Source organism: Somniosus microcephalus, unplaced genomic scaffold, assembly GCF_052327205.1.
Source record: "Somniosus microcephalus isolate GS21.2 unplaced genomic scaffold, FLI_Smic_1.0 unresolved_chr9, whole genome shotgun sequence".
NCBI lineage: Eukaryota > Metazoa > Chordata > Chondrichthyes > Squaliformes > Somniosidae > Somniosus > Somniosus microcephalus.
Window position 1 is genome coordinate 225,979 of NW_028225187.1, and position 23,428 is coordinate 249,406.

General features: G+C 48.5%; 1 protein-coding gene across 1 annotated transcript in view; it reads right to left on the minus strand.

Moving 5' to 3' along the window:
* Positions 1-23,428, minus strand: part of LOC147084190 (uncharacterized) — a 51,182-nt gene that overhangs the window by 12,491 nt on the left and 15,263 nt on the right. The window contains exon 2 of the mRNA XM_085979444.1: positions 19,131-19,297. Coding sequence (XP_085835570.1) covers positions 19,131-19,297 — 167 coding nt within the window. The remainder of the gene's footprint in view (positions 1-19,130; positions 19,298-23,428) is intronic.

Consider the following 23,428-nt stretch of genomic DNA (forward strand, 5'->3'; position numbering starts at 1 on the left):
ATGCAGGAAGTGAAATAAAGAGAGGGAAAGAAAGATTGGATTCAGAATGGTTCTCACTGAAACATACAGCGTTCTTACAGGGCTTGACAGGGTAGATGCAGGGAGGGTGTTTCCCCTGGCTGGGGAGTCTGTAACCAGGGGTCACAGTCTCAGAAAAAGGGGTCGGCCATTTAGGGCTGAGATAAGGAGAAATTTCTTCACTCACAGGGTGGTGAATCTTTGGAATTCTCTGCCCCAGAGGGCTGTGGAGACTCAGTCATTGGGTATATTCAGGACAGAGATCGACAGAGATCAACAATCCTGTTGTGCGAGGCCCCTTGGGGAGGAGCGATCATAATATGATCGAAATCTTCATTAAGATTGAGAGTGAAGTAGTTGACTCAGAGGCTAAGGTCCTGAATTTTAATAAAGGAAACTACGATGGTATGAGGCGTCAGTTGGCTAGGATGGATTGGGGAACGTTACTTAAAGGGTTGATGGTGGATAGGCAATAGCAAACATTTAAAGATCGCATGGATGAACTACAGAATTTGTTCATCCCTTTTTGGCATAAAAATAAAACAAAAAAGGTGACTCAACCGTGGCTAACAAGGGAAATTAGGGATAGCATAAGATCCAAGGAGAGGACATATAAATTGGCCAGAAAGAGCTGCAAACCTGAGGATTGGGAGCAGTTTAGGATTCAGCAAAGGAGGACAAAGGGATTAATTAAGAGGGGGAAGACAGAATATGAAAGTAAGCTTGCAGGGAACATAAAAACTGACTGTAAAAGCTTCTATAGATATGTGAAGAGAAAACGATTGGTGAAGTCAAGTGTAGGTCCCTTGCAGTCAGAATCAGGGGAATTTATAATGGGGAACAAAGACATGGCAGACCAATTAAATACATACTTTGGTTCTGTCTTCACAAAGGAGGACACAAATAAACTCCCAGATATGTCGGGGAACATAGGGTCTAATGAGAGGGAGGAATTGAATTAAATCAGTATTTGTAGGGAAATGGTGTTAGGGAAATTGATGGGATTGAAGGCCGATAAATCTACATCCTAGGGTACTTAAGGAAGTGGCCCTAGAAATAGTAGATGCATTGCTGGTCATCTTCCAAAATTCAATAGACTCTGGAACAGTTCCCATGGATTGGAGGGTAGCTAATGTAACCCCACTATTCAAAAAAGGTGGTAGAGAGAAAATGGGGACTTACAGACCGGTAAGCCTGACATCGGTAGTGGGGAAAATGCTAGAGTCCATTATAAAAGATGTAATAGCAGAGCACTTAGAAAACAGTGACGGGATCGGATAAAGTCAACATGGATTTACAAACGGTAAATCATGCTTGACTAATCTACTGGAATTTTTTGAGGATGTAACTGGCAGAATAGATAAGGGAGAACCAGTGGACACAGTATATTTGGACTTTCAGAAGGTTTTCGATAAGGTCCTGCATAAGAGATTAGCGTGCAAAGTTAAGGCACTTGGGATTGGGGGTAAGGTACTGACTTGTATAGAGAACTGGTTGGCAGACAGGAACAAAGTGTTGGAATAAACGCGCCTTTTTCCGAGTGGCAGGCAGTGACTAGTGGGGTACCACAGGGATCGGTGCTAGGATCTCAGCTATTCACAATATATGTTAATGATCTGGACGAGGGAACTAGATGTAATATCTCCAAGTTTGCAGATAACACAAAGCTGGGTGGGCGTGTGTGCTGTGAGGAAGATGCAGATTATCTGAACGGCAATAGATTGAGAAAAGGGGAAGTGCAACATGATCTGGGTGTCCTTGTGCACCAGTCGCGGAAAGTAAGCATGCAGGTGAGTCATAGAGTCATAGAGTTTTACAGCACAGAAAGAGGCCCTTCAGCCCATCGTGTCTGCGCCGTCCATCAATCCCTGTCCAGTCTAATCCCATTTTCCAGCATTTGGTCCATAGCCTTGTATGCAATGGCATTTCAAGTGCTCATCCAAATGCTTCTTGAATGTTGTGAGGGTTCCTGCCTCTACCACCCTTTCAGGCAGTGAGTTCCAGATTACAACCACCCTCTGGGTGAAAAAGTTCCTCCTCAAATCCCCTCTAAATCTCCTGCCCCTTACCCTGAATCTATGCCCCCTTGTTATTGACCCCCCTACTAAGGGGAAAAGTTCCTCTTTATCTACCCTATCTATGCCCCTCATCATTTTGTACACCTCAATCAGGTCCCCCCTCAGCCTTCTTTGCTCCAAGGAAAACAACCCCAGCCTGTTTAGTCTTTCTTCATAGCTGAGGCGCTCCATCCCAGGTAACATCCTGGTGAATCTTCTCTGCACCCTCTCCAAAGCAATCACATCCTTCCTATAGTGAGGCGACCAGAACTGCACACAGTACTCCAGCTGTGGCCTCACCAGCGTTTTGTACAGCTCCATCATAACCTCCCTGCTCTTATATTCTATGCCTCGGCTAATGAAGGCAAGTATCCCATATGCCTTTTTAACCACCTTGTCTACCTGTTCCGCTGCCTTCAGGGATCTATGTACATGTACACCAAGGTCCCTCTGAACTTCCTAGGGTCCTACCACTCATTTTGTATTCTCTTGCCTTATTTGTCCGTCCAAAATGCATCACCTCGCACTTTTCAGGGTTAAATTCCATTTGCCACTTTTCCGCCCATCTGACCAACCCGTTTATATCGTCCTGTAGCCTGAGGCTTTCTTCCTCGCAATTTACCACCCCACCAATTTTCGTGTCATCTGCGAACTTACTGATCATACCTTTTACATTCTCATCCAAATCATTTATGTAGATCACAAACAGCAAGGGACCCAGCACCGATCCCGGAGGTACCCCACTGGACACAGGTTTCCAGTCACAAAAGCAACCTTCGACCATCACCCTCTGCCTCCTGCCACTCAGCCAGTTTAGGCTCCAACGCGCCAAGGCACCCTGGATCCCATGGGCTCTTACCTTCTTGACCAGTCTCCTATGCGGGACTTTGTCAAAAGCTTTACTGAAGTCCATGTAAACCACATCCACAGCATTTCCCTCATCCACACACCTAGTCACCCCCTCGAAAAATTCAATCAGATTTGTCAGACATGGTTTACCCTTGACAAAGCCATGCTGACTATCCCCGATTAATCCTTGCCTCTCCAATTGGAGACTAATTTTGCCCTCAGAATTTTTTCCAATAATTTCCCTACCACAGATGTTAGGCTCACTGGCCTGTAATTCCCTGGTTTATCCCTGCTACCCTTCTTGTATAATGGTACGACGTTAGCTGTTCTCCAGTCCTCTGGTACATCCCCTGTGGCCAGAGGGGCTCTGAAAATTTGTGTCAGAGCCCCTGCAATCTCCTCCTTTGCCTCCCACAACAGCCTGGGATACATCTCGTCCGGGCCTGGGGATTTATCCACTTTTTGGCCTGCTAAAACCGCTAGTACCTCCTCCCTCTCGATGCTAATATGTTCAAGTATGTCACAGTCCCGTTGCCCGATTTCTATGTCTACATCGTCCTTCTCCATAGTGAACACAGATGCAAAAAATTCATTTAAAACCCCGCCTACATCATCTGGCTCTACACACAGATTGCCACTTTGGTCCCTACCCTTTCCCTGGTTATCCTCTTGCCCTTAATATACTTATAAAACATCTTAGGATTTTCCTTTATTTTGCTCGCCAGTGTTTAAGAAGGCAAGTGGTATGTTGGCCTTCGTAGGGAGAGGATTAGAGTACAGGAGTAAGAATGTCTTGCAGCATTTGTACAGGGCCTTGGTGAGACCACACCTTCAGTATTGTGTGCAGTGTGCAGTTTTGGTCACCTTATCTGAGGAAGGATGCTCTTGTCATGGAGGGAGTGCAGCGAAGATTCACCAGACTGATACTTGGGATGGCAGGAATGATGTATGAAGAGAGATTGGTTCAATTAGACTTATACTCGCTGGAGTTTAGAAGAATGAGAGGGGATCTCATTGAAACTTATAAAATTCTGACAGGACCGGACAGACTAGATGCAGGAAGGATGTTCCCGATGGCCGGGGAGTCCAGAACCAGGGGTCACAGTCTAAGGATAAGGGGTAAGCCATTTAGGACAGAGATGAGGAGGAATTTCTTCACCCAGAGAGTGGTGAACCTGTGGAATTCTCTGCCACAGAAGGCAGTTGAGGCCAATTCATTAAATATATTCAAGAAGGAGTTGGATATATTTCTTAAGGCTAAAGGGATCAAGGGATATGGGGAGAAGGCAGGGACAGGGTACTGAATTTGGATGATCAGCCATGATCTCATCAAATGGCGGAGCAGGCTCGAAGGGATAAATGGGCTCCTGCTATTATTTCTTATCTTATGTTCAGAGGGAACGAAAAAAGTGACAAAGAAAAGGTACCAACATTATTGAATTTTTGTTTGTACAGCTCCAACAATGATTAAAATCTGAAGGAATGAGACTCCACAGGTGTAAAGGTTAATTTTCAGTGCAAGAGAGGTTGTCTGGCATCAGTTAAGACTGATCACGCTGTTAAACAAATAATTGCACTGGAATAGGCAAGCCCTGACGTTTCCTGGCGAGTTTCCTGTGTATCTATCAGGTAAGTACAGTAATTTTACGCCGTTCCATTTCAATGGCGAGTCTCTCGGCGAGACACCATTCTCGCGCAGCTGTGTGAGCAGCAGGGCAACTCGGACAGGACATTCCCGATTTTCCTGTTTAACTCCACATGTGCGGTCACTGGAAGTTACTGTCCAATTTACACTTTAATAACAGTGAGCGCTGCTAGCCCCACCGTTAATTCTACCGCAAAATCTGGCCTATTACGAAAATATGAAACCGTGGGGGACTACGGTCTCCCGCGTAAAGAAATAGGCAACACAGCGAGCTACAAGAAATAGGTCTTTACTCCAACTCTCACAATACAGTACTGAATTCGTGAAGCCTGCGAGCCTGTGATGACTCACGGATTGGTCACCTGCTGGAACCTGATTGGTTTTCCTTCTCAGCAGCAGGCAAGTCTGAACATGCCTTATTCCTCTCAGCTTGCAACTGTCTTGCGGGGGGGTGGGGGGGCGGAGGGGAATACAGCAGTTAAAAAGGGGATTATACAGGGTTATCTACATACACAGTGTTTCCCCAATGTGGCAACGCCCCCCCCAGAATCCTCGTTAACTGTAAAAGTCAGTCTCTGCGGAGGTTTGACCAAGCGGCCGTAGCGGCTGTAGTAGCCATCTGGCGTGTGAGGAGGGCTGTCTGGGAGGTCGGCCGGTTGGTTCGTCGGCTGGTCTGCCGGTGGGCGGGCTGCCGGCGAAGGTGGAGCGGCGGCCGGGAAGTAAGGTTCTGGCGTGTCTTGGTCCTCTTGTGGGGCCGCCGCCAACGCGGGAGGTCTGCCCCGCCGTGGGGGGAAGAGCCGGCCGAAACGGGAAGCTGAGGTCCAGGTGCGCCGGTTTGAGGCGGTCTACTGAAATAAGGTCCGGCTTCCCGCCGACGTCGATAAGAAAAGCTTTGTCCCCCATCTCCAATACTGGGAAGGGGCCAGTGTATGGTGCCTGCAGCAGGCCTCTGTGCGCGTCCCGGTGCACGAAGACAAACTCCGCATGTCGTAAGTCTTGAGGCACGTAGGACTGCTGCGGGCCGTGTTGCAAAGTGGGCACTGGACGGAATTGCTGGGCCGTGTCCTGGTGCAGGGAAAACTGTCTGGCGGCTGACCACGGCTCCGTTGTCAGGGGGAGGAAGTCGCCTGGTACTCTGAGCAGTTGGCCATGGACCATCTCGGCCGCGGAGGCGCGGAGGTCCTCTTTGGGCGTGGTGCGCAATCCCAGGAGGACCCAGGGTCGTTTGTCGATCCAGCTGGTGTCAGCCAGGCTGGCACGGAGAGAGGCTTTCAAAGAACGATGAAAGCGCTCGCAGAGCCCGTTGGCCTGCGGGTGGTAGGCTGTTGTCCTGTGCAACTTGGTGCCGAGGCCGGCGGTGATGGCATTCCACAAGTGGGAGGTGAACTGGGGGCCTCTGTCCGAGGATATGTCGGTCGGCATGCTGAACCGGGCCACCCATGTCGAGGCGAATGCTCTCGCGACGTCGGTCGTGGGGGTGGAGGCGAGGGGAACCACCTCGGGCCATCTGGTGGTGCGGTCGACGATCATGAGGTGTAAAACCGTGCGACGGCAGCAAGGGGCCTACCAGATCGACGTGGACGTGGTCGAAACGCCTCTCTGACACCGGGAAACACTCCAATGGCGCCTTGGTGTGCTGCTGGACCTTAGCGCGCTGACACGCCACGCATGTGTTGGTCCAGTCTCACATCCTTGTGGAGTCCAGGCCAGACGAACTTGGCGGACATAAGTTTCTGAGACGCACGCATCCCTGGATGTGAGAGGCCGTGGATGATGTCGAAAACTCGCTTGCGCCAGGCGGATGGGACGACCGGCCTAGGCAAGGGGACTGAGACGTCGCACAGGAGGGTTGTGCCGACTGTGTGGAAGTGGATGTCGGCCAGGGTGAGGCTGGTAGTTGACGTCCTGAGGGCCTGGATCTCCGCGTCAGCGGCCTGGTCTCTCGCCATGCTGGCATAGTCGACGCCCAGGTGCACTGCGTGGAACGAGGGTCTTGATAGGCAGTCGGCCACCAAATTGTCCTTGCCGGCGACATGGCGGATGTCCATGGTGAACTCCGAGATGAAGTTGAGTTGGCGCGCGGACCAGTGTTCGGTTACTTTGGCCATGGCGAAAGTGAGCGGCTTGTGGTCCACGAATGCGGTGAACGGCCGGCCTTCCAGAAGGAAATGGAAGTGCTGGATTGCCAGGAACAGGGGCTCTCTGTCGAACGTGTAGGCCTGCTCGTTCTTCCGCAGCTGTCGGCTGAAAAATGCCAGTGGCTGCCACGCGCCTTCGACCCACTGTTGCTGGACGGCGCAAACCGAGGCGTCCGTGGTGAGGGCGGTCTTGGCACCTGGGATGGGGTGGGCCAGTAGTGTGGCGTTGGCCAAGGCGCTTTTGGTCTGGTGGAAGGCTGTCGCCATCTCGCTGGACCAGGTGAGTTGCTCTTTGCCCGTTTTGCCCCTGGTGGCTTTGTAGAGGGGGCGCATGAGTGCGGCAGCCTTGGGCACGAACCGGTGATAGAAATTGACCATCCCCAAAAATTTCTGCAGCGCCTTGACCGAGGTGGGCTAGGGAAAGTCCGCCACCGCCTGCACCTTGGAAGGTAGGGGAATGGCTCCCCTTGGCGAGATTCTGTGGCCGAGAGTGTCAATTTGGGCTGCTCCGAACTGGCATTTGGTCGGGTTGACGATTAGCCCGTGTTGGCTGAGGCGCTGGAAAAGGGAGCGCAAATGCGCGATGTGCTCGGCCTTGCTGGTGCTGGCCACGAGGATATCGTCCAGATAGACGAACAGGAAGCTCAGGTCCTGTAGGACGGAATCCATGAGCCGTTGGAAGGCCTGTGTGGCGTTCTTGAGCCCGAAGGGCATGCGCAGGAACTCAAACAGTCTGAAGGGGGTGATGACCGCCGTCTTCTGGACGTCTGCGTGGCGGACGGGGACCTGATGGTAGCCGCGAATCAAGTCGGCCTTGGAAAAGACGGACTTTCCTGCTAGGTGTGCCGAGAAGTCTTGGATGTGTGGAATGGGGTATCTATCGGGTGTGGTGGCGTCGTTGAGCCGTCTGTAGTCGCCGCAGGGGCGCCAGCCACCGCCCGGCTTGGGCACAATGTGGAGGGGGGACGACCAAGGGCTGTTCGAGCGGCGGATGATGCCCAGTTTTTCCATCGTGGCGAATTCTTCCTTGGCCGCCATCTTGGCTGGGTCCAGGCGTCTGGCTCGAACGAACACTGGTGGTCCCGTAGTGGCGATGTGGTGCTCGACCCCATGCTTGGCTGCCGCGGCTGAGAAGGTAGGTTGTGTGAGCCTCGGGAAATCTGCGAGTAGGCGGGCGTAGTCGTCATGCGCCGGGGCGGAGCAGGACCCGATGAGGGCCGGGCTGTTGCTCTGCTGGCAGGCCAGTGAAGCGAAAGTTGCTGCGTCGATCAGGCGCTTGTCGCGGACGTCGATCAGGAGTCCGTGGGCGCAAAGAAAATCGGCGCCCAGCAAGGGATGTGCCACCGAGGCCGTCACAAAATCCCATGTAAAATCGCTGGCCGTTGAAACAAACCTCGGCCAGTCGCTTTCCGAAAGTAGCAATGGCCACGCCATTTGCCGCCACGAGGGGTGGGCCGCTGCGGCCTGCCTGGATGTCGAGCTGGGAGGCAGGAATTACGCTGCATTGGGCTCCGGTGTCGCAAAGGAATCTGCGCCCTGAAAGAGAGTCGGTTATGTACAGCAGTTTACCTGCGGTGCCGATGGCCATCGCGGCGGCGGGGGTGCGGTCGAGCGGGCCTAGGCGGTGGCGCGGGGCTGGTGCGTTGGGCCGGGTGGCCATCTTGGTTTGATCGAAAGAGCAGGGTGCTCTGCAGCGTTGGGCCTTGTGGCCGAAACGCGCGTGGTAATAGCAGTTGGGCGGCCTGGCGTGGCGGCGCGCGCTCGGTGGTGTCGGGGAGCCTCGCGGCTGCACAGCCGAGTTGGGCGACGGCGAAGACTTTGTCCGTGGCGGCTGCCAGTTGTACGCAGTCCGTGATCGGGGACCCCGCGAGGGCAGTCTGTACCGGCTGAGGAAGCAGGCTGAGGAAAAGGGCCCGAAACAAGAAGCACGGCGGTTCAGAGCCCAGGAGCGCAAGCATCCGGCTCATCAACTGGGTCGGGGTAGAATCGCCGAGGCCTGGTAGTGAAAGAAGCCTGCGGGCCCTCTCCTCCCCGGACAGGCCGTAAGCCTGCAGCAAGCAGCCCTTAATGGTTGAGTACTTGCCGGTCTGTGGTGGGTTCCCCAGCAGGTCGAGAACTTCGGCGGCGGTAGAGCTTGCTAGTGCTGAGACTACGTGGAGGTACCTTTCTTCATCGTCTTGAACCCTGCGAAGGGTGAATTGGGCCTCCGAGTGCGCGAACCAAGCTGATGCTTGGTGTTCCCAGAAGGTGGGGAGCTTCAAGGACGCGGCGCCGGCCGACATCAGGCTGCTGCTGGCTGCCATCGGGTCATTGCTGGCCTCTGTAGGGCTGCGTGAGTCGGGGGCTTCGGCCGCCGACATTCGGGGTCACCAATGTGGGGGACTACGGTCTCCCGCGTAAAGAAATAGGCAACACAGCGAGCTACAAGAAATAGGTCTTTACTCCAACTCTCACAATACAGTACTGAATTCGTGAAGCCTGCGAGCCTATGATGACTCACGGATTGGTCACCTGCTGGAACCTGATTGCTGCTGAGAGAAGGAAAACCAGGCAAGTCTGAACGTGCCTTATTCCTCTCAGCTTGCAACTGTCTTGCGGGGGGGGGGGAATACAGCAGTTAAAAGGGGATTATTCAGGTTTATCTACATACACAGTGTTTCCCCAATGTGGCAACGCCACAAAACTATCACTAATTTATCCCCCAGTCACTCAGTCCGTGAACAAAATGGTGCAGAAACCAAACCATTAAAGTGAGCGGATGGAAAATCCCGACTGAGAAATCTCAATTTCCTAATGTTCCCCCTGGGGAGTGACGTCCCACACCAAGAGCACAGGGGCAGGTAATTACAGACTGAGAAATCTCAATGTCCTCATGTTCCCCCTGGGGAGTGACGCTCCACACCAAGAGCACAGGGGCAGGTAATTACAGACTGAGAAATCTCAATTTCCTCATGTTCCCCCCCTGGGGAGTGATGTCCCACACCAAGAGCACAGGGGCAGGTAATTTACCCAGTTGTGTACAGGTTTGGACACTCCAATTGTAGGATGTAAAAGCAGTGGAAAAACTGGCGAGCAATTGCACTAGGATGTTACCAGGGCTGTGGAGTTACCGTTAGAGAGTGCGATTTGAGAACGTTGGGCTCATTCCACAAGAGGTGAGCAGGTTAAGTGAGGAGTTCGGATCAAAAATATTTACTGATATTTCCACTGATTGCCCAGAGGGCAAATATTTAGGCAAATTCAAAGAATTGGGGTGAAGGTTGATAAATGTAATTACACATGCGGTGGTTAGAAAGCAGAATTCAATCCCACAAGCTATGGTAGAAGCAAGTGGACATTTATTTGCTAAAATCTCTTTCTATTGCTGCGTGGATAGAAAGTAATGCTGGAGTATGGGGAGTGAAGGGAAGATTGCACCTGGACTGACTGGGATACTAACCTTAATGTGGTCAACTGGAGGTGGGATTAGACTACGTGTAGAAAGTCCTACAAGAGAGGGGGCGGTACTGGACCTAATTCTGGGGAATGTAGCCGGGCAAGTGGTGGAAGTGTCAGTAGGAGAGCATTTTGGCGATAGTGACTATAATTCGGTGAGATTTAAGGTGGTCATGGAAAAAGACAAAGACGGCCCGGAAATAAGGGTTCTAAATTGGGGGAAGGCCGATTTTAATATGATAAGGCAGGATCTGGCCAAAGTGGACTGGGAGCAGCTGCTTATAGGAAAATCCACATCAAAACAGTGGGAGACTTTCAGAAGGGAAATAGAGAGAGTACAACGCCAACATGTTCCTGTAAAGGTCAAGGGTGGGACCAACAAGCAAAGGGAACCTTGGATGACAAGGGATATACAAAAATGCATTAGAAATAAGAGGGGGGCTTTTGGCAGTTACAAAAGACTAAAGACAGAAGAAGCCCTAGAGGAGTATAAAAAGTGCAGGGGCATACTTAAAAAAGAAATTAGGAGGGCGAGGAGGGGCCATGAAATAACACTGGCGAGCAAAATAAAGGAAAATCCTAAGATGTTTTATAAGTATATTAAGGGCAAGAGGATAACCAGGGAAAGGGTAGGGCCCATTAGGGACCAAAGTGGCAATCTGTGTGTAGAGCCAGAGGATGTAGGCGGGGTTTTAAATGAATTTTTTGCATCTGTGTTCACTATGGAGAAAGACGATGCAGACATAGAAATCAGGCAAGGGGACTGTGACATACTTGAACATATTAGCATCGAGAGGGAGGAGGTGCTAGCGGTTTTAGCGGGCCAAAAAGTGGATAAATCCCCAGGCCCGGACGGGATGTATCCCAGGCTGCTGTGGGAGGCAAGGGAGGAGATTGCAGGGGCTCTGACACTAATTTTCAGAACCTCTCTGGCCACAGGCGATGTACCAGAGGACTGGAGAACAGCTAACGTAGTACCATTATTCAAGAAGGGTAGCAGGGATAAACCAGGGAATTACAGGCCAGTGAGTCTAACATCTGTGGTGGGGAAATTATTGGAAAAAATTCTGAGGGACAAAATTAATCTCCACTTGGAGAGGCAAGGATTAATCGGGGATAGTCAGCATGGCTTTGTTAAGGGTAAATCATGTCTAACAAATCTGATCGAATTTTTCGAGGGGGTGACTAGTGGGGTGGATGAGGGAAATGCTGTGGATGTGGTGTACATGGACTTCAGTAAAGCTTTTGACAAAGTCCCGCATAGGAGACTGGTCAAGAAGGTAAGAGCCCATGGGATCCAGGGTGCCTTGGCGCGTTGGATCCTAAACTGGCTGAGTGGCAGGAGGCAGAGGGTGATGGTCGAAGGTTGCTTTTGTGACTGGAAGCCTGTGTCCAGTGGGGTACCTCAGGGATCGGTGCTGGGTCCCTTATTGTTTGTGATCTACATAAATGATTTGGATGAAAATGTAAAAGGTATGATCAGTAAGTTCGCAGATGACACGAAAATTGGTGGGGTGGTAAATTGCGAGGAGGAAAGCCTCCGGCTACAGGACGATATAAACGGGTTGGTCAGATGGGCGGAAAAGTGGCAAATGGAATTTAACCCTGAAAAGTGCGAGGTGATGCATTTTGGACGGACAAATAAGGCAAGGGAATACACAAGGAGTGGTAGGACCCTAGGAAGTACAGAGGGTCAGAGGGACCTTGGTGTACATGTACATAGATCCCTGAAGGCAGCGGAGCAGGTAGATAAGGTGGTTAAAAAGGCATATGGGATACTTGCCTTCATTAGCCGAGGCATAGAATATAAGAGCAGGGAGGTTATGATGGGGCTGTACAAAACGCTGGTGAGGCCACAGCTGGAGTACTGTGTGCAGTTCTGGTCGCCTCACTATAGGAAGGATGTGATTGCTTTGGAGAGGGTGCAGAGAAGATTCACCAGGATGTTACCTGGGATGGAGCGCCTCAGCTATGAAGAGAGGCTGGACAGGCTGGAGTTGTTTTCCTTGGAGCAGAGAAGGCTGAGGGGGGACCTGATTGAGGTGTACAAAATAATGAGGGGCATAGATAGGGTAGATAAAGAGGAACTTTTCCCCTTAGTGGGGGGGTCAATAACAAGGGGGCATAGATTCAGGGTAAGGGGCAGGAGATTTAGAGGGGATTTGAGGAGGAACTTTTTCACCCAGAGGGTGGTTGGAATGTGGAACTCAATGCCTGAAAGGGTGGTGGAGGCAGGAACCCTCACAACATTCAAGAAGCATTTGGATGAGCACTTGAAATGCCATTGCATACAAGGCTATGGACCAAATGCTGGAAAATGGGATTAGACTGGACAGGGATGGATGGGCGGCGCAGACACGATGGGCCGAAGGGCCTCTTTCTGTGCTGTAAAACTCTATGACTCTGTGACTCTACGTGGGATATTAACAGTAATGGGCATTGAGCAGGAGGTTGGGATTAGACTAGGTGGGATATTAACGGTAATGGGCAGTGAGCAGGAGGTTGGGATTAGACTAGGTGGGATATTAACAGTAATGGGCAGTGAGCAGGAGGTTGGGATTAGACTAGGGGGGATATTAACAGTAATGGGCAGTGAGCAGGAGGTTGGGATTAGACTAGGGGGGATATTAACAGTAATGGGCAGTGAGCAGGAGGTTGGGATTAGACTACGTGGGATATTAACAGTAATGGGCAGTGAGCAGGAGGTTGGGATTAGACTAGGTGGGATATTAACAGTAATGGGCAGTGAGCAGGAGGTTGGGATTAGACTAGGTGGGATATTAACAGTAATGGGCAGTGAGCAGGAGGTTGGGATTAGACTAGGTGCGATATTAACGGTAATGGGCAGTGAGCAGGAGGTTGGGATTAGACTAGGGGGGATATTAACAGTAATGGGCAGTGAGCAGGAGGTTGGGATTAGACTAGGTGGGATATTAACAGTAATGGGTAGTGAGCAGGAGGTTGGGATTAGAGTAGGTGGGATATTAACAGTAATGGGCAGTGAGCAGGAGGTTGGGATTAGACTAGGTAGGATATTAACAGTAATGGGTAGTGAGCAGCAGGTTGGGATTAGACTAGGTGGGATATTAACAGTAATGGGCATTGAGCAGGAGGTTGGGATTAGACTGGGTGGGATATTAACAGTAATGGGCAGTGAGCAGGAGGTTGGGATTAGACTAGGTGCGATATTAACAGTAATGGGCAGTGAGCAGGAGGTTGGGATTAGACTAGGTGGGATATTAACGGTAATGGGCAGTGAGCAGGAGGTTGGGATTAGACTAGGTGGGATATTAACGGTAATGGGCAGTGAGCAGGAGGTTGGGATTAGACTACGTGGGATATTAACGGTAATGGGCAGTGAGCAGGAGGTTGGGATTAGACTAGGTGGGATATTAACAGTAATGGGTAGTGAGCAGGAGGTTGGGATTAGACTAGGTGGGATACTAACAGTAATGGGCAGTGAGCAGGAGGTTGGGATTAGACTAGGTGGGATATTAACGGTAATGGGCAGTGAGCAGGAGGTTGGGATTAGACTAGGTGGGATATTAACGGTAATGGGTAGTGAGCAGGAGGTTGGGATTAGACTAGGTGGGATATTAACAGTAATGGGCAGTGAGCAGGAGGTTGGGATTAGACTACGTGGGATATTAACAGTAATGGGCAGTTAGCAGGAGGTTGGGATTGGACTAGGTGGGATATTAACAGTAATGGGCAGTGAGCAGGAGGTTGGGATTAGACTAGGTGGGATATTAACAGTAATGGGCAGTGAGCAGGAGGTTGAGATTAGACTAGGTGGGATATTAACAGTAATGGGCAGTGAGCAGGAGGTTGGGATTAGACTAGGTGGGATATTAACAGTAATGGGGGAGGAAAAACCTGCACAGCGTCGGGTTTTCAATCCTCATTCTTTGGGGGTTAGTTTTCCTGTTCGTGTCTCATACATTTTAACCAGTGTTTTTTTCTTGAAAAGCCTCTCATTTACTCCACAGATGATTTTTGTCATCTCTCATTTCCTTCATTTACTTTATAGTTTTGGTTTATAGTTTCTAAGGTGTGATATTCACCATCTAGAATTGGGGCAGAGGATATTTAAGAATAATATTAATAAATTTAATTAATTACATAGAATGGGCATAGTGGTTAGCACTGTTGCCTCACAGCGCCAGGGACCCGGGTTCGAATCCGGCCTCGGGTGACTGTCTGTGTGGAGTTTGCACATTCTCCCCGTGTTTGCGTGGGTTTCCTCCGGGTGCTCCGGTTTCCTCCCACAGTCCAAAGATGTGCGGGTTAGGTTGATTGGCTATGATAAATTGACCCTTAGTGTTAGGGGGATTAAATACGTGGGGTTACGGGGATAGGGTGGGATATGTGTTGGTGTAGGGGTTACGGGGATCGGGTGGGATATGTGTCGGTGCAGGCTCGATGGGCCGAAATGGCCTCTATCTGCACTGTGGGGTTTCTGTGATTCTGTGATCAGGCGATGTGTTGCTGCTGCAATATGTGGGAGCTGGTGGACACCATTGATGCTCACAGTGATCACATTTGCAGTAAGTGTTGGCTGCTCAAGGAACTCCAGCTCCGTGTTGAAAAGCTGGAGTCCGAGCTTCAAACACTGAGACACATCAGGGAGGGGGGAAGAGTTACCTGGACTCTGTTCCAGGAAGTAGTCACACCAATTAGATTAATTAATTCAGATGTAGTCCGTGGCCAGGGTCAGGATGGTGTGACTAGAAGTGAGGCAGGTACGGGGATCCAGGAGGTAGTGTTGGAGGAGCCGCAGCCCTTGCACTTGTCCAACAGGTTCGAGGCTCTTACTCCCTGTGGGGACAGGAGCAGGGACTGCAGGGAGGATGAGCAACCTGGCCACAGCACCGTGGAGCAGGGGGCCATTCAAGTGGGTGGGGGGGGGGGGAGTTAAAAGAAATGTTGTTGTGGTAGGGGATAGTATCGTTAGGGGGATAGATAGAGTTCTTTGCAGCCGAGAGCGAGAGTTCCCGAAGGCTGTGTTGCCTGCCCGGTGCCAGGGTAAAGGACACCTCCTCTGGACTGCAGAGAAACTTGGAGTGGGAGGGGGAGGATCCAGTTGTCGTGGTCCATGTTGGTACCAACGACATAGATAGGACAAGTAAGGAGGTTCTGCTGAGGGAGTTTGAGCAGCTAGGGGCCAAATTAAAAAGCTGAACCACAAGGGTAATAATCTCTGGATTATTACCTGAGCCACAAGCGAATTTGGCTAGGACAAATAAAATTAGAGAGTTAAATGCGTGGCTCAAAGACTGGTGTGGGAGAAATGGGTTTTGCTTCCTGGGACACTGGCACCAGTACTGGGGCAGGAGGGAGCTGTTCCGTTGGGACGGGCTTCACTTGGCCAGTGCTGGGACTAGAGTCCTGGCGGATCATATAACTAGGGCTGTAGAGAGGGCTTTAAACTAACTAGTGGGGGGGGGGGAGGTTCCTAGAGAGCAAATAATACAAATGACAACAGAGAAGGTCATGGACTTAGGCAGCAGTGGGGAAATTAAAAACCAGAGCGTGTCAGGAAGGGGCAGAAGGTATGGAGTAAAAGGTAAAGTAATAAAAAGGGCAAAAGCAGGAACTAAGTGTCACAAAACATCTTTGAAAGTTCTCTATCTGAATGCACGTAGCATTCGTAACAAAATAGACGAGTTAATGGCACAAATAACTACATATGGGTATGATCTTGTGGCCATTACAGAAACATGGCTGCAGGGTGACCATGACTGGGAATTAAACATACCAGGTTATTTAACGATCAGGAAGGACAGGCAGGAAGGGAGGGGAGGTGGGGTGGCTATGTTAATAAAGGAAGGAATCACTGTAATACAGAGAAATGATATTGGGTCAAAAGATCAGGATAATGAAACAGTTTGGGTGGAGGTAAGGAATAATAAGGGGAAAAAACACTAGTGGGCGTAGTCTATAGGCCTCCGAACAGTGGCAACTCTGTTGGCCGGAGTATCAATCAGGAAATAGTTGAGGCTTGTAATAAGGGAACATCTATAATTATGGGGGATTTTAACTATCATATTAATTGGACAAATCAAATTGGGCAGGGCTGCCTTGAGGATGAGTTAATTGAGTGTATTAGGGATGGGTTTCTTGAGCAGTATGTAACTGAACCGACCAGGGGGCAAGCAACCTTACATCTGGTCCTGTGTAACGAGACAGGATTAATTAAAAATGTCCTAGTAAAGGATCCCCTTGGAATGAGTGACCATAAAATGGTTGAATTCCATATTCAATTAGAGGTTGAGAAGGTTGGATCTCAAACAAGCGTGCTAAGCTTGAATAAAAGGAGACTATGAAGGTATGAGAGCGGAATTGAGTAGAGTGGATTGGGAGAATAGATTAAAGGGTAAGACGATACATGATCAGTGGTGTACATTTAAGGAGTTATTTTACAACTTCCAATATATATTCCACTGAGAAGAAAAGGGTGTAAAAGAAAAGACAGCCATCCGTGGCTAAGTAAAGAAATTAAGGATAGTATGCGACTAAAAACAAGGGCATATAAGGTAGCCAAATCTAGTGGGAGGATAGAGAAAACTTTAAAAGACAGCAAAAAACAACAAAAAGATTAAGAAAGGGAAGATAGATTATGAAAGTAAATTAGCACAAAATATAAAAACAGATAGTAAGAGTTTTTATAGTTATATAAAAAGAAAAAAGGGTGGCTAAAGTAAATGTTGGTCCCTTAGAGGATGAGACTGGGAAATTAATGGTGGGAAATATGGAGATGGCAAAAACACTGAATGAATATTTTACATCAGTCTTTACAGTAGAAGACACTAAGAATATCCCAACACTGGACAAACAGGGGGCTAAAGGGGGGGGGGGAGGAGCTAAACACGAACAATCACTAAGGAAGTGGTACTCGGTAAAATAATGGGACTCAAGGCGGATAAATCACCTGGACCTGATGGCTTACATCCTAGGGTCTTGAGGGAAGTGGCGGTAGGGATTGTGGATGCATTGGTAATAATTTTCCAAAACTCCCTGGACTCGGCAAAGGTCCCAGCAGACTGGAAAACTGCTAATGTAACACCCTTATTTAAAAAGGGCAGTAGACAGAAGGCTGGAAACTATAGACTGGTTAGCCTAACATCTGTGGTAGGTAAAATTTTGGAGTCTATTATTAAGGAGACAGTAACAGGACATTTGGATAATCATAATTTAATAGGACAAAGTCAGCATGGTTTTATGAAGGGGAAGTCATGTTTGACAAATTTGCTGGAGTTCTTTGAGGAAGTAACGTATAGGGTGGATAAAGGGGAACCAGTGGACGTAGTGTATTTAGACTTCCAAAAGGCATTTGACAAGGTGCCACACAAAAGATTATTGCTTAAGATAAAAAATCACGGGATTGGGGGTAATATTCTGGCATGGATAGAGGGTTGGCTATCTAACAGAAGGCAGAGAGTTGGGATAAATGGTTCATTCTCAGACTGGCAATCAGTAACTAGTGGTGTTCCGCAGGGGTCAGTGCTGGGTCCCCAACTCTTCACAATCTATATTAACGATTTGGAGGAGGGGACCGAGTGTAACATAGCAAAGTTTGCAGATGATACTAAGATGGGAGGGAAAGTAGTGAGTGAGGAGGACATAAAAAACCTGCAAGGGGACATCGACAGGCTAAGTAAGTGGGCAGAGATTTGGCAGGTGGAATACAATACTGGAAAGTGTGAGGTTATGCACTTTGGCAGGAAAAATCGTAGAGCAAGTTATTATCTTAATGGCAAGAAAATGGAAAGTACTGAAGTACAAAGGGATCTGGGGGTCCTGGTGCACGAAACTCAAAAGGTTAGTATGCAGGTGCAGCAAGTGATTAAGAAGGCCAATGGAATGTTGGCTTTCATTGCTAGGGGGATAGAATATAAAAATAGGGAGGTATTGCTTCAGTTTAACAAGGTATTGGTGAGACCGCACCTGGAATACTGCGTACAGTTTTGGCGTCCATACTTAAGAAAGGACATTCTTGCTCTCGAGTCAGTACAAAGAAGGTTCACTCGGTTAATCCCGGGGATGAGGGGATGGACATATGAGGAGAGGTTGAGTAGATTGGGACTCTACTCATTGGAGTTCAGAAGAATGAGAGGCGATCTTATTGAAACATATAAGATTGTGAAGGGGTTGGATCGGGTGGATGCGGGGAAGGGGTTCCCGATGATGGGTGAAACTAGAACTAGGGGGCATAGTCTTAGAATAAGCGGCTGCTCTTTCAAAACTGAGATGAGGAGGAACTACTTCACTCAGAGGGTGGTAGGTCCATGGAATATGCTGCCCCAAAAAGCTGTAGAAGCTACATCATTACATAAATTTAAAACAGAAATAGACAGTTTCCTAGAAGTAAAGGGAATTAAGGGTTACGGGGAGCGGGCAGGAATTTGGGCATGAATCTAGGTTCGGATCGGTCATGGCCCTGTGGGTAGCGGAGCGGGCCCAGGGGCCGTGTAGCCTGATCCTGCTCCTATTTCGTGTGTCTAATTCTGTTAGATTCCGGAGATGGTTCTGTGATAGTGGATTGGCGGTTAGGATCAGATCAGCCATGATCTTATTGAATGGCGGAGCAGGCTCGAGGGGCCGATTGGCCTACTCCTGCTCCTATTTCTTATGTTCTTATGTAAGTAGTTTCCAGGTCAGTAAACTCATGACGTTCCCTGTAATTCCTGTCTGTTGCCTCTGGCCTCTCCTTTTCCCAGTCCCACTTAAACTGTTCCCTTTGTTTTCAGTCCACAATGAGTTATACCCGAACCGTTCCCCTGTCCTTTGTACAGATACTGACCGATCCGCTGGGTATTTGCACCTCTTCTTATCATTGTTTCAGATTCACAATATTTTCAGTTTATCTATTTAGTTCCTATTTGACGAGTTTCTCTTCAGTAACATTCTGTGATTCGAAGATCTGATATCCTGTCAGTTCTGTGATGTTTGGATAATCCAGACTCATTCTGTGTCCCTCCCACTTACTCGATGTTCTTGTCCACTGAAATGCCTCTCGTTTGTTAACAACGAGCTCAGTCCGTCCACCCCTCCTTCAATCGCCTGTTCCAGTCTGTCCCAGTAGAATTTCGTGAACCGGAACAGCTGGTAATCGTCGCACTTTGTCAAGAACTCAGTGATTGTAGAGTTCGGATCTGTGAACACAAATGGAGAAAACTAAACACATTATCCACTTTCTACCCAGGCGGCTACATGTCATCGTATACCAAACGGCTACAGCTTCCTGTGAGCCACATTATCAAACACCTTCTGGTGAGCCACATTATCAAACACCTTCTGGTGAGCCACATTATCAAACACCTTCTGGTGAGCCACATTATCAAACACCTTCCTGTGAGCCACATTATCAAACACCTTCTGGTGAGCCACATTATCAAACACCTTCTGGTGAGCCACATTATCAAACACCTTCTGGTGAGCCACATTATCAAACACCTTCCTGTGAGCCACATTATCAAACACCTTCTGGTGAGCCACATTATCAAACACCTTCTGGTGAGCCACATTATCAAACACCTTCTGGTGAGCCACATTATCAAACACCTTCTGGTGAGCCACATTATCAAACACCTTCCTGTGAGCCACATTATCAAACACCTTCTGGTGAGCCACATTATCAAACACCTTCTGGTGAGCCACATTATCAAACACCTTCTGGTGAGCCACATTATCAAACACCTTCTGGTGAGCCACATTATCAAACACCTTCTGGTGAGCCACATTATCAAACACCTTCTGGTGAGCCACATTATCAAACACCTTCTGGTGAGCCACATTATCAAACACCTTCTGGTGAGCCACATTATCAAACACCTGGTGAGCCACATTATCAAACACCTTCTGGTGAGGCACATTATCAAACACCTGGTGAGCCACATTATCAAACACCTGGTGAGCCACATTGTCAAACACCTTCTGGTGAGCCACATTATCAAACACCTTCTGGTGAGCCACATTATCAAACACCTTCTGGTGAGCCACATTATCAAACACCTTCTGGTGAGCCACATTATCAAACACCTGGTGAGCCACATTATCAAACACCTTCTGGTGAGGCACATTATCAAACACCTGGTGAGCCACATTATCAAACACCTGGTGAGCCACATTGTCAAACACCTTCTGGTGAGCCACATTATCAAACACCTTCTGGTGAGCCACATTATCAAACACCTTCTGGTGAGCCACATTATCAAACACCTTCTGGTGAGCCACATTATCAAACACCTTCTGGTGAGCCACATTATCAAACACCTTCTGGTGAGCCACATTATCAAACACCTTCTGGTGAGCCACATTATCAAACACCTTCTGGTGAGCCACATTATCAAACACCTGGAGAGCCACATTATCAAACACCTTCTGGTGAGCCACATTATCAAACACCTTCTGGTGAGCCACATTATCAAACACCTTCTGGTGAGCCACATTATCAAACACCTTCTGGTGAGCCACATTATCAAACACCTTCTGGTGAGCCACATTATCAAACACCTGGAGAGCCACATTATCAAACACCTTCCGGTGAGCCACATTATCAAACACCTGGAGAGCCACATTATCAAACACCTTCTGGTGAGCCACATTATCAAACACCTTCTGGTGAGCCACATTATCAAACACCTTCCGGTGAGCCACATTGTCAAACACCTTCTGGTGAGCCACATTATCAAACACCTGGTGAGCCACATTATCAAACACCTTCCGGTGAGCCACATTATCAAACACCTTCTGGTGAGCCACATTGTCAAACACCTTCCGGTGAGCCACATTATCAAACACCTTCCGGTGAGCCACATTATCAAACACCTGGTGAGCCACATTATCAAACACCTTCCGGTGAGCCACATTATCAAACACCTTCTGGTGAGCCACATTATCAAACACCTTCTGATAACCCACATACACCACATGTACAACATTCCATCAACCTGTATAGTCACGGCTCCACAAAACTGCATCTTAATGTGTTGGGAGATTGGGCACATGACTGGCAAATGGTGTTTAGCTTGGATAAGTGTCGTGTTATGCCTGGGGCAGTGCGAGTGCTCAACATTCATACACCCTTCATGGCATTAAATAAGGGGGAGAAAGGAAGATCCGGGTATTCTAGTGGATACATCTCTAAAGGTACAGGAGCAATGTCGTGAAGCAATAGCTAGAACAAAGGGGGTATTGGGGTGCATTCATAGGACAGTTGGGTATAAGACGACCTATTCTGTCCTAGTACAAGACCTTGGTAACGGCTTCACTTGGAATACTGTGTCTAGTTATGGTCCCCACATAAGTTGGGTGATATTGGGGCTTTGAACCTGTTGCAGAGGAGGGACATTAGACTAATTCCCAGTATAAAGCACCTTAGTTATCAAGATAGGCTAAGAATGTGGACTCTACACTTTACAGAAGCAAAGACTAAGCGGTGATCTGATTGAGGTTTATAAGATGATGAAGGGAATCGATTGTGTTCCATTTAACAGTTTGTTCCAATTACATAGCTTACGGAGGGCCAGGGGTCACCATTTTAAGTTGTGAAAGGCCAAATTTACGTTAGATGTCAGGAGGTGGTTCTTTTCCCCAGAGAATAGTCGACCTCTGGAACAGGATACCTTCTCTGGCAGTGGACAATGACTCAGTGAATTCCTTCAGGCGAGAGCTGGACCTGTTCCTGTTTGGTGCGGACATCACCGCTTAAAACAGGAAGACACTTCCAGGAATTCAGTGCAAGATTGATCTGCTGGACTACTTTCAATCGCCTAGATGGGTCGGAGAGGAATTTCCCGTATTTTAATTCCCCAAATTGGCTGTGTTTTTACCTGTGTTTTTTCACCTCGCCCATGGTTTGGTTTGGGATAACTAGAACAAATTATGACAAAGCATCGCAATTGCCTGGGAAAGGCTGGATGGACCAATAGGTCAAATTGTCAAATACAACTTTTCTACAACTAATCCGTTCCAGCCACCCCGCATCATCATCTTTATCGCTAAATGCTCACTAATTCGACCTGCATTAACAGATTTGAGGAGTTTCTACACAATGGTCTCTGGTTACCAGGTTGATCCTCTCTCCACATTAGAACAGAATCACTTGGGCTCCTTCAGTCCACCTGTATATTTTTGATATTAAACCTGGGTTGAAATGCTGTGCTCCGTCCCTCCTATCTCCGCTCTGACTTCCTCTAACAGTCTGATATTAAACCTGGGTTGAAATGCTGTGCTCCGTCCCTCCTATCACCTCTCTGACTTCCTCTAACAGTCTGATATTAAACCTGGGTTGAAATGCTGTGCTCAGTCCCTCCTATCACCTCTCTGACTTCCTCTAACAGTCTGATATTAAACCTGGGTTGAAATGCTGTGCTCCGTCCCTCCTATCTCCTCTCTAACTCCCTCTAACAGTCTGATATTAAACCTGGGTTGAAATGCTGTGCTCCGTCCCTCCTATCTCCGCTCTGACTTCCTCTAACAGTCTGATATTAAACCTGGGTTGAAATGCTGTGCTCCGTCCCTCCTATCTCCTCTCTAACTCCCTCTAACAGTCTGATATTAAACCTGGGTTGAAATGCTGTGCTCCGTCCCTCCTCTCTGACTTCCTCTAACAGTCTGGGGTGTATTATCTCCAGTGACTTCTCCACCTCGGCTATTTTACTCAGATCCAAATCCTTCTCTACAGTGATGTCTAACTGTGGGCCCACATCCTCATCTAGTACATCAAAACTTCACTTCCACCATCATTTTTAGAAAGTTAAGGAAATATTTTGTATCGCCCCAAATTGCATCCGTCAGAACTAGTTTCCCCAGTCCCACCTCTCTCACCTCCACTGCTCGCTGACCTGTAAAACCCAGAGAATTGTGCTATCTCCCTTCCTGTTGCTGCACTGTGTACATATGAATTCCATCTTAGCATTGCTCCCTGGAACACCCTTACCTTCTAAACCTCTCCGCCTCGCTCTCCTCCTTTCAGGCGTTCCTTAAACTTTACCTGCCCCAATATCTCCTTATGTGACTCGGTGTCAAATTCTGATTGGTCACACTCCTGCGAAGCACAGCGAGAGGTTTTTCAACATTAAAGGCGCTATATAAACACCAGTTTGTTCTTGTTGTCGCTGCGTTGTCATAGAATGCTTTATTAATACTGGTGTCCACAATTTTGTTGCTCTTCCCTCAAAATGTTATCACCAGGAACAATTCCCTCCGAGTCCTGTGAAAACCAAGGCCGTGTCTTATAGATACTAGATCACATCTCTCATGTTTCTGAATGTTTGGAATGA